Raw genomic sequence first — 11706 nt, 5'->3', positions numbered from 1 at the left:
GCATACGATGCAGATGGCTCCGAGATCCGTCGGAACGGTCGGTGTACTGTATCCCCGTGCTGGAAATTGGAACTTTGATCGCAGCGAGGGTATGGCTTGTGAGCGAGGAGCGAGGTGTTGTATACAGGATTCCTACCGGATCCGTCTGGAGGACCCATTCCCCACGACGGGGCCATGAGCGGTCTCTTCGAGCGGGCTCATGGCTTATGAGCGTCTGGGCTGGGCTGAATATTGGCGGGGTTGAGATTGGATGGGTGTGGTGTATGGTGCCTGAAAGTTGAAACGGCCTGTGAGCTGTGGGGGCCTTGCAATTGCCGGCCGCCGAAAAGGAATCTTGCTCCCCTTTCTGGCAAACGAATCTTCTCGGCACACTTCTCAATCTTCCACCCCTACCCCCCTCTACCCTCTGTCTCCTGTTTATATAATTCAATCCTCTCATGCATCTCTCTCCTCTTCCTTCCATCTGTCCATCCACCCACCTCGTTACTTTCTTTATCACCGCAAGTTATTATCAATCGCCATTCCCTCCTGGTGAGCTGCCTCGTCCTTTCTCCTGCTTTGTTTGGAGGCCGGCTAAATTCCTATCAGATTTACTGCATCACTCTCCATCGCATATACACAAATTGGGATAATCATCTCCGTCATGAGCGACAACCCGCTCTCCCCCAACCCTCGACCCGACACTTCTTTCCAACCTCACGATGAGCTCCACCCAGATCCCACCCCTTCCACCTCGATCGCCGCCCAAGACCATCGGCGTGACGATCATCTCGCCGACATCGCCGCTCAAGCACAAACGACCGATGGTCAGACTTTGACCACTGGTGTTCCTTACCCTACCGCCATCGGAGCGGCCAACGTCGTCCCTTCTCTCCCATCTCATCTCAAGGTCGACTCTGAACCTCCCAGTCGACATTCCTCCGAGGTCAATCGAGCCGTAGCTCTGGATTTGGAAAGAGAGAAAGCACAAGCACGGGAACTCGCACACAAGAACAAACATAAAATAGGTAAACACCAAAAGGCATCTACTCTGTCGGAGAAAAACGACAAAGATCAAGCTTCACTTTCTTCATCTGACGATGATCCCAAGACCGAAAAGAAGAATCGTTTGCCTTGGGGTAAAGCTCGTAGTGCTAAAGAAAAGGAAGCTAAGAAAATCAAAGATAAAGAAGCCGAAGCAGCTGCTATTCCACCTGTATCATTCCGCCAGTTATTCCGCTTCGCCACACCCTTCGAACTGGTATGCGACTTTGTCGGTTTGATCCTTGCTATTGGAGCTGGTGCCGCACAACCACTCATGACTCTCATCTTCGGTCGACTTACTACTTCATTCACCGATTATGGGATCGCCGTACAGCAGATCACTTCGTCCAACTCCCCCGAAGCCCAGGCCGCATTGGAAGCCGCCAAACATCAACTCAGGATCGATTCAGGTCACAATGCTCTGTACCTGGTTGCAATCGGCGTCGGCATGTTGTAAGTGCTTCCCTTGCATGTGATACGTAGAGATACTCATGCTTAGCTTGGCTACTTGGGCCTACATGTTCATCTGGAACACCACCGGAGAGTTGAATGCCAAGAGGGTCAGAGAAAAGTACCTCCGTGCTGTGTTGCGTCAAGACATTGCCTATTTTGATGATTTGGGAGCTGGTGAGGTCGCCACGCGTATTCAGGTCGATTGTGATCTTGTCCAAACCGGTACAAGTGAGAAAGTCGGGTTGTCAGCGCAATACATTGGTACTTTTGTGAGTCTCAACAAGTAGGACCGGAATAGCCGTTGACTGTCTAGTTCACTGGTTTCATATTGGCCTATGTCAGATCATGGCGCTTAGGTAACGGTTCCTCAAGCTTCTTAGATGCTTGCTAATTCCCCAGCCCTGGCGCTCTCTAGTATGTTTCCCGTTATTCTAGCTACTGGAGGAGTTCTCTTCGTTTTCATGACCAAATTCTCCACCGTCTCTTTGGGACATATCGCCAAAGCCGGATCCCTCGCCGAAGAGGTTGTCGCTAGTATTCGTACGATCAAAGCCTTCGGCTCGAGCAGGACACTCGGAAGAGGTTTCGACGACCATATCGAGGGTAGCCGACGGGTCGGTGTCAAAGGAACTTGGTTCGAAGGTGCCGGATTGTCGACCATGTTTTTCACGCTCTACGCCGGTTACGCTCTCGCCTTTTACTTTGGCGGTGTTCTCGTCGCTGAAGGTCACGCTACATCTGGTATAGTTATCACCGTCTTTTTGTCGATTTTAATCGGTTCTTTTTCCATGGCCATGTTGGCTCCGGAAACTCAAGCTATTGCCAAAGCTCAAGCAGCCGCCGCCAAGCTGTTCGCCACTATCGACAGAGTACCGGACATCGACTCTGCGAATCCATCGGGAGAGCGCCCGGAACATGTCGAGGGTGTCATCTCTTTCGAAAACGTCCGCTTCCATTATCCTTCCCGTCCTGACGTGCCAATATTGAAAGGTCTTACGACTACTTTTGAAGCTGGACGTACGGTCGCGTTGGTTGGTGCAAGCGGGAGTGGGAAGTCTACTGTGGTGGCTTTGGTCGAAAGGTTTTACGATCCGATTCAGGGGTGCGTCAAGTTTGACGGGCGTGATATCAAAACTCTCAATCTAAAGTGGTTCCGCCAACAAATTGGTGAGTCGAATATTCCACAGGCAGCCGTTCACGCACTTGTGACGCAATGCCAGTCACAAGTGCCTCCCTTGATCTACAAATGCCCACGCTATCCAGCATCGGCTTATCTTCGCTTTTGCTTCAAGTTGCTTTCTGAACCCGGCTGATGTATAGGGTTTGTACAGCAGGAACCTACTCTATTCGCCACAACCGTCCGCGGGAACGTCGAACACGGTCTTATTGGCTCTCGCTGGGAAAACGCATCGGATGCCGACAAGTTCGAATTGGTCAAGAAAGCCTGTATCGATGCCAATGCGCACGATTTTATCTTGAAATTGCCAAATGGATACGAGACTTTGGTCGGCGAGCGTGGAATGCTCCTCTCTGGCGGTCAAAAACAACGTGTGGCTATCGCTAGGGCTATCGTCTCTGATCCACGTATTTTACTGCTTGATGAGGCTACCTCTGCTCTTGACACTCAATCAGAGGGTATCGTGCAGGACGCCCTTGACAAGGCATCAAAGGGCCGTACAACCATCACCATTGCTCATCGACTGTCCACGATTAGAGACGCGGACAAGATCTTGGTCATGGGTGGTGGGGAAATTTTGGAAGAAGGCACTCATAACTCGCTTCTTACCAATGAAGACGGTCCATACGCCCAACTGGTCAACGCTCAAAAATTAGCCGCAGCCGAAAACCTCATCATTGTCGATGACGAAGTCGCCACCACTGCTCCAGCCGCCCCTGGATCACCCAAGACTGAAAGACTGCCCGATCTCAAAAGGGCTATCACCGGTCGTTCACTCGCCTCTGCCATTTTGGAGGACCGTCGACTCCGTCACGAGGCCGACGATGCTCAAGCAGACAAGCCTGCTTCGTCTCTGAAGCTGTATTGGCGGTTAATACGACTCAACTCAGAAGACAGGTACATGTACATTGTCGGATTCATGGGTTCCGTCGCCGCCGGTATGGTCTATCCCTCTCTCGCCATTCTTTTCGGTTCGGCGTTGCAGGATTTTCAAATCACCGATCCTCAACAACTCAAGCATGCTCTCGCCAATCGGGCTTTGTGGTATTTCGTCACCGCCCTGGCGGCTGCAGTCGCAATCTACCTTCAGACAATGTTCATGAGTCGAGCCGGATGGAACCTTTCCGCCAAACTCCGAAGTCTTGCTTTCCGCTCTGTGTTGAAGCATGACATTGATTGGTTTGACGAAGAGAAGAATACCACGGGTTCTGTTACCGCTGATCTTGCGGATAATCCTCAAAAAGTTCAAGGATTGTTCGGGCCAACATTAGGAACCATCATTCAATCCTGTGCCACCCTTCTCGGTGGATGTATAATCGGGTTGAGTTATGGGCCTCTTCTCGCTCTTATCGGTATCGCCTGTCTTCCCCTCACGGTATCAGGAGGATACATTCGATTGAAAGTCGTCGTGCTTGCCGATAGAAAAATGAAGAAGATTCACGCTAGTAGTGCCACCATGGCATCCGAAGCCGCAGGAGCAGTCCGAACCGTCGCTGCTCTCACTCGTGAAGACGACGTAGATCGCTTATACTCTCAAAGTTTAGAAGCTCCTATGAGAATGGCCATTCGTGGTTCTCTTCGGTCACAAGCTTTATACGCCGCTAGTCAAGGTATAACTTTTCTCGTCATCGCTCTAGTCTTTTACGTTGGATGTCTTTGGCTCATTTCTGGAAGATACACAACTAGTGAATTCTACACCGTACTCAATTCTGTCATTTTCGCATCTATCCAAGCTGGTAACATCTTCACTTTCGTTCCCGATGCTTCTAAAGCTGCCTCGGCCGCCCAGGCTATATTCCGTTTGGTAGATTATCAACCCACAATCGATGAGAACACTTCAGCGCCAGGAATCGTACTTGATCCATCAAAGGTGGAAGGTCATATCAAGTTGGAAGGTATACATTTCCGATATCCCTCTCGACCAGGTGTGAGAGTTTTGAGGGAACTCGATGTGGATTGTCCAGCTGGGAAATATGTCGCTTTGGTCGGTCCTAGTGGATGTGGGAAATCAACAACTATTCAAATGTTAGAAAGGTTTTATGATCCGCTAGCTGGAAAAGTAACTTTGGACGGTGTGGATATAAAAGATATCAACGTGGCTAGTTATAGATCTGAAATGGCTTTGGTTTCTCAAGAACCTACGCTTTATGCCGGTACAGTGAGATTTAATGTGTTGTTGGGAGCGAATAAACCGATGGATCAGGTGACTCAAGAAGAGATTGTGAGAGCTTGTAAGGATGCGAATATTTATGATTTCATCATGAGTCTTCCGGATGGGTTTGAGACTGAGGTTGGAGGAAAAGGATCTCAGTTGTCTGGTGGACAGGTAAGTCTTTTGGTCTCTCATTTCGATCACCCATCATCCACATCAACAATTCCATCTTAATGAGAACACTTCCATTCTAAACATTGTTACTTTCATTCTTTTTTTATGTCCCACATTCCTCTGGTCTGTATTGGCTTCAATATGGAAAGTAAAGCCAAGTCTCATTTATCATCCAATATATCATCTCCATCATTGTCACGTGTTGTGTCTTACTTGAATATGATGACTATCAGGATAAATGCTAATCAGCAGAAACAACGAATAGCCATCGCAAGAGCACTCATTCGTAATCCCAAAATCTTGTTGTTGGACGAAGCGACCTCTGCTTTAGATTCACAATCTGAACGTGTGGTGCAAGACGCTTTGGACAGAGCTGCAAAAGGAAGAACTACGATAGCTATCGCACATAGATTATCTACAATTCAAAGAGCTGATATCATATATTGTTTTGGAGAGGGAAAAGTGATTGAGAAAGGGACGCATAATGAGTTGTTGGCGAAACGTGGGGCGTATGTGAGTTGTCAATCTCACACTCTCCAAATATCTCCCGTATCCCTCCGATCATCTCGTGTTTTGTCGGATCGGCTTCATCATTTCACATATCTTCCCTCGTAATCACCTTCCTCTCTTCCCTTGCTTCCCTATTCTACTTCCTCCCTTTGTCGTGAGCTTCTGCCTGTCTGGCCAATCATCATATCACTTTCATCCGTACTTGGTCATTTCAGGTATAAACATGCTTTATTACATATGTTACTCTGATGTCAATCCGACTTGATGCCATGTAAATATGACACTGACAAATCTAGTGGGAATTGGTCCAAATGCAAAACCTCAGTAGACAATGATACATGTAACATCAAACCGCATCTCTCTATCCATTCCTCCACTTTAGATCCCACTCTCACCCGTCATATAGTCATCATTCAACTTGTCATGCATGTAATCTTGTAATTTGTGCCATGTAGAGATTAGTGAATAATTTCAATGCCTAATCTGAACACGTTCAAAGATATTCACATAACTACGTTTGAGGCAAGCAATGCAGAGTGTGTAAACTAAGTTTAGACAAAAAATCAATGATACAAGACAGTGCCCTTTCACTGTCCCCTATGGGCTATGCGATTGGCCATATGAGCTTTGTTACGAAGATGAACTTCGAAATTTTGTAATGTTTCATCTGGACCTAGGGCGTAGATACGTCCTGGACTGAGTAATGTAAGCGGTTGTTCTTCTTACTCTGTATGAAACCATCATCACCATCACCATCGTCGTCGTTGTCGTTGTGGTAACTTACACTAGGTTCTCATCACAATGAGGAATGTAGATACAATATACAAGGACGATGATGAGGTAATGGTAAATATTATCAATGATGGTGGTATTGACATATCGAGGATAACATTGTGATAAGAAGGAAGTTGATGTCTAAGAAGAAAAAGAAGAAGGGAGATGATGTAAAAAGGGTGTAGGTAATTCACTCACCAATCCATACATTTCATTCTCCATTCATGTGGTAATTCCGGTTCTCCAACAGGTTTAACCCTTTGAATAATAACGAAGGAATCTCTTGGATATCTCTCTTTCAATTCTTCATCAGCTTTCAATGCCCAATCAGGAGGTTGTACACCATTCCCTATTCCTGTACCGGTACTTTGACCTAAAGTATGTGTTGAAGAACTTCTTTTTCCCATTCCCGATAATGATGGAGTTACAGAAGGTCTAACGGGAGTTTTACTAGTTTGTTTTTTATTCCTTCTAGGATCAAAATCATCATCATCTGAATCATCTGAATCAGAAGAACTAGAACTACCATCTTGTTCTTGTTCTTTTTCTTTTTCTTCTTGTATTGATCCTTTAGAAGTTGATTTTATTACTTGAATTGAAGTAGAAGAAGAAGATACATTTTGATTTGAAAGAGTTTGATTTGAAATTAAAGGTGTTGTTGAAGATAATTTTTGTAAATGATATGATTCTTCTTCCGTATAAGAACAAGGTCTATCTCTACCTGTTCTTTGAAAATATTGAGAACAAGTCGAACATAAAGTTTTGTTACCTTGTTGATCTGAACCTAAAGCATTTGTTAAATGTTCCGGTATACCACAATTTTTACAATGCCAACTTTTTTCAAAATGTTCGATTTTAAGCATTTTATTATTATTGATTTCATCTTCGAAATCTGCTTTCCTTTTCATTCCGTTTATATCTTCATTTTCCATGATATCTAAATGATTCGTTGTAACTCTTCGAATGAGAGATTCATCATCCATCACTGAACTTTCTCTGGCGGACATGGGAGAAGCTCGACTTTGTTCACGTGCACCACGTTTCGGTCGACGAGTTTGAGGTTGTGGGATGGGTGAAGGTGGTTGAGGTAAAGGTAAATCTTGAGCTAGAAGGTTTATACTGGCTTGAGCGGCGATAGCAGCCGCTCTACGTGATGTTGGAGGGGCGGTAGTAGGTGTTTCAGGTTTCATATTAGGTAATGGTGCGTTTCCATGAGAACGAAGAGGATTGAGTAAAGTACGATGAGTTTTTAAGGGTTCTCGATCGGGTAAAATAATTCCTCTTCTAGCACGAGTTCCTCTCTTTTTTCGTTTAGACTCTCGATCACGTTCTTTCTCTATAGCCGCAACGTCTTCTTCCGTGAAAGTCGCAAAGATGGGAGTGTAAGTCGACATGGCGATATCTTCTTTACGGAGAAGAGATGATGGGACGAGGGATGGAAGGAAGAATGAACGAACTTCTTCATCTTGTATGAGACCAGAACCTGGAGTGTGACCGATGAGGAAGAGAGAACGGAGATGGGTAAGACATTGTTCATGGATATCGTGAGCAAGAGCGGTACTATAAATCAGCCCGACAACACTCATTTGGCTCACATTGAGCCACTCAGGCCAACAAGAAGCATAACACTTTCGTAGTGTCTAAAACAAGATTTGAAGGAAGATCAATCAGGAGAGGCGGCAAATATAAACCACAAGGGTCTGTGAATACGGGTTGGAAGGGTAGTAAGTAAACTCACGCGAATTCCCCACTCAGACCCAGTTCACTACAATGAGAACTTGCAAATTCCTCTGGTGTCACAGAAGAGTTCAAATCCCATTCAAACGTGTCGCTCAAATTCTGTGTCCCAACAATAATATCGACCTGCACGTCAACTTAATAACTTTTTCACCCCTCCATTCCCACGGCTTACATATACTGGAGTGTTAAAAAAACGACGCTGGTTTTACATGTGATGGAATTGCACAAGGCCGGAGTGAGAAAACTTAACCCCACACTCACCTTGACTAGTATCCTCAATTCATCCGCTTGATCTTCCGGTAAACCCGCCATGGCCTCTTCGACACTCATCGGCTCCTCCTTCGTCCTTTCTTTTCGAATCCCATTTTCTGTGGGGCCCTTCCTCTCGCACCCAATCTCCTTATCCGCGCTCTCATCTTGATCAGAACCCCCGACAATGACCACCATCTCATCGCCATCCCCACTTGGCGTCTTGACTGTTTGCTCATCACTGAATGTACTCTCCCTGACCCCCCGGAAACTCTCCCATATTATCTCATCCTCCGGGTGTAGTTGCCCTTGCGAGGAAAGTGAAGGAGGGATGATGGGAAGGATTTGATCTTGATATTCTTTCACCCGCTCTTGTATGGCAGTGACTATACGATGATGAAAGTGTTGAAGAGGGAGGTGAAAGTCGTCGCATAATGTTTGAGCGAAGAGCTCGGGGGTCACTACGGTGTCTAGATGTAAGCTATGCTACTCTCGCAGACAGCAATTATCATGCACAGATCAGCATAATCAAGGATCAGGAGTAGAAGAGAGGGGGCCAGGGGAGAATACTCACCAGAACAGTTCCACATGAATGTATCTTTGAGACGATGTGATTCATGTTCGATATCCAATCGGATGGGCACCACATGGTCCTCTACCTCTGCCATGGCTTTGAGTTGAGCCGGTGTACTTCAAGTCAGCGTCTCCTGATCACTGCCCTCTCTTATGTTGTACTTCCCTATCGAGGACCACTCTTATTTGAGAGCCGTTGGGTTGAAAGTCAAGATGGAGTGAATGCACAAATGATAACGTGTCGCGGCAGTATCTAACAACTTGGGAGAAGAACGAAGGACGAAAGATCGAACTTACAACCTGATCTCCCTCCTACCCCTATGCGTCGACTTCGCTCTCATACTAGCCTTATCCTGCGGCCAGAGAATGCTTAACCTTTCTCTCCTTGTGGGAGGACCTTCTTGATTCTTTCTGATCCACCATCCCTTCTCCTGTTCTTTCCTCTCTGCCCAACGCATAACCCTCTCCCTACTAGTCCCCTTGTAACTCTTCATCACCTTTGCATACTCTTTGTCACTCTCCACCCAATCACGCACATTCTCCTTCTCTTTTTCGGTCAAAGACAGCAAGCGTCCGTCGAAAGTAGGACCAGACCGTTCATCTATCTCCTCCGTGGGCAGAGGAGCAATGTTGGTGATTGGAAGATCGAGTGGTAAAGCCGTCTCCCATTCTCTCACTGGAACAGCATGAGGTGTTGGGGGAGGAAGTGCAGGACTGGGAGGAACATGATCTGGAGCTGTATGTGGAGGTGGACGAAGAGGTGTAGGCGTCGCAGGAACTCCCATTCCCATTGAACCAGCACTCATAGGTACTCCCGGTTGACCAGGAATGGGTTGACCATGTGAGGGAATCCATTGTGGTGGAGGCATTTGACTACCGGACTTTCGATCTTTGCCTTCTGACATACGTTGTTGTACAGGTGTACCCTGAGGTATGGTATGTGGTGGAGGAAGATGAGGTGGTGGTCGCATTGGAGATATTTGAGCAGTTTGCGATGATCCAGAAGTCTGAATTTGTCCAGGTAAGGGAGGACGCCACTGTCCTGATAATTGTTGTTGAAGTTGTTGCAATTGAGGTGGAATACCTTGACCTGTATTATCCACATTGGGTACATTACCGATGCTCCTCACTCCTGGTACACCCGAAAACCCAGGCATGCCTTGAACACCCATTCCCCCGATGGCTCCAGGTAAACCGGGAACACCCGGGCCACTAGGACCAGCAGTATTTCGTACAAGTCCTTGCGCCCTGGCCATGTGGACGAATACTTGCTGCATCCGGTTCAAAGTATCAGGTCGAACGCTTCCCGTTGACATCATCTGTTGAGCACTCATGGCCGCATGGAGCAGACCTGGATTTCGAGCTTGCATCTCGGCGCGCCACTTGGGATCGCTCACTGAGGATAAATGTGGAATAAGACGCCAATCGAAGGGGAAATCAGAAGTGTTGATGTTGGGCATTTGGAGAGGAGGACGTATACCCGGGCGAGGCTGTTGAGGTAGTCCACCAGGGACGGTGGTGGCAAATGAAGATTGAGGCTGAGATTGTAATTGAGATTGAGCGGATTGAGACATGAGCGACATGGCATTGAGGACTTGTTGTTGTTGTTGAGGTGTGAGGTTTTGCATTCCCTGAGGCAACATGGCATGTAGATTTGACTGAGATGGCATACCGGGAGGCATGTTTTGAATGGAGGACTGATGTGGAGTTTGACCACCAGGAGGAACTGAAGGAGCTCGTTGACTGTTCTGTTGAGGAGCGGTGGGACTAGGATCTGTCGTTTGGGTGGGCATAGGAGATTGGCCATGGTGGGACAAGGCGGTTGATTGAGGTGTTGGGGCACGGGTTTGGGAATGATGCGAATGAGCAGAAGGGACAGGTGAAGGGGCGCTCGACATGCCTTGCTGCTGGTGTTGCTGCTGATAACCAGGCGGTGGAGGGGTAGGAGTATGATGTCCGGAGGGCGAACCCGTGCGTCCATGAGGAGAAGCATCTCGTTGAGCTGTACGTGATTCTGGACGAGGAGGGGCCATATGTTGTGGCAAACCAGACAAAGACGGTTGTCCTTGTTGAGAACCTGACAAGTCTCGTTGTTGGGAGCTAGGGGATTGTTGTGTGCCCACCGCAGGTTGTCCTTGATGAGTTTGGTTTGACTGACCGGTCGGAGGTCCCATCACACCCATTTGCTGTTGCTGTTGATGTTGTTGTTGCTGCATAGCAAACGTTCTTAGCATGTTCTGTTGCATACTGTACAGATACGCTTGTCGTTGACTTTCGGGTAGAGATTGGAATTGAGGGCTAGACATGGCCGCCGATTGCGCGTGAGCAAGCTGAGCTTGTTGTTGGGGAGTAGGATAAAATCGTTGTTGAGTTTGTTGTGGTCTAGGGGAAGTACCGGGAGGAACAGCTGGAGGAAGCATCTGCTGAGTATGGGACGGAGGACGAGAAGGAGATCCTGTCATACCTCCAGGTATACCTCCTACGCCTGGGTTCATCTTGCCTTGAACCGCTTGAATCTGCTGATGCGACATGCCTTGTTGCAGCATCTGGATCCGTTGTTGTTGCTGCTGTGCCATCATCGCCTGGACCTGGACAGGATTCGGGGGGATCTGACCGGGTTGTCCAGGTTGTCCCTGTTGACCGGGTTGAGAGGACATGGGAGGTCGTGTCATGCCTCTCATAGCCGCCAGCAAAGCTTGAGGGTTGACATTGCCCCCTTGAGCTTGGAAGGCGGCGACGGCTTGTTGCATCTGTTGAGGAGTGATGGGTTGACCATTGTTGGCTCGTTGTAGTTGCTGCAAAGTCTGGAGTTGTTGTGGGGTGAGGTTTGGACGGGGACCGAGGTTGATACCGGACGGTGGAAGAGACATGTCGAAAAGAC

General features: G+C 47.6%; 2 protein-coding genes across 2 annotated transcripts; one reads left to right on the top strand and one right to left on the bottom strand.

The window, feature by feature from the left end:
• The first annotated feature begins 402 nt into the window (after positions 1-402).
• On the top strand, positions 403-5936 carry TREMEDRAFT_43544 (uncharacterized protein). Its single transcript, XM_007003918.1, has 8 exons — positions 403-531; positions 589-1476; positions 1523-1745; positions 1790-1832; positions 1876-2643; positions 2797-4979; positions 5232-5492; positions 5786-5936. Exons 2-8 carry the CDS (start codon positions 644-646, stop codon positions 5822-5824), a joined length of 4350 nt encoding a protein of 1449 aa, XP_007003980.1. The 5' UTR covers positions 403-531; positions 589-643; the 3' UTR covers positions 5825-5936.
• A 140-nt stretch (positions 5937-6076) lies between these two features.
• Positions 6077-11695, bottom strand: TREMEDRAFT_73649 (uncharacterized protein; the record flags this gene model as incomplete). Its single annotated transcript, XM_007004282.1, has 6 exons — positions 6077-6185; positions 6462-7823; positions 8002-8126; positions 8265-8722; positions 8827-8942; positions 9123-11695. 6 exons carry the CDS (start codon positions 11693-11695, stop codon positions 6077-6079), a joined length of 4743 nt encoding a protein of 1580 aa, XP_007004344.1.
• Between the last annotated feature and the right edge of the window lie 11 nt (positions 11696-11706).

The sequence above is a fragment of the Tremella mesenterica genome (genome assembly GCF_000271645.1).
Source record: "Tremella mesenterica DSM 1558 unplaced genomic scaffold TREMEscaffold_4, whole genome shotgun sequence".
In the NCBI taxonomy this organism is placed as follows: domain Eukaryota; kingdom Fungi; phylum Basidiomycota; class Tremellomycetes; order Tremellales; family Tremellaceae; genus Tremella; species Tremella mesenterica.
Note: the sequence above shows the minus strand (reverse complement) of the source record. Positions and strands in the feature narration are given on the sequence as shown.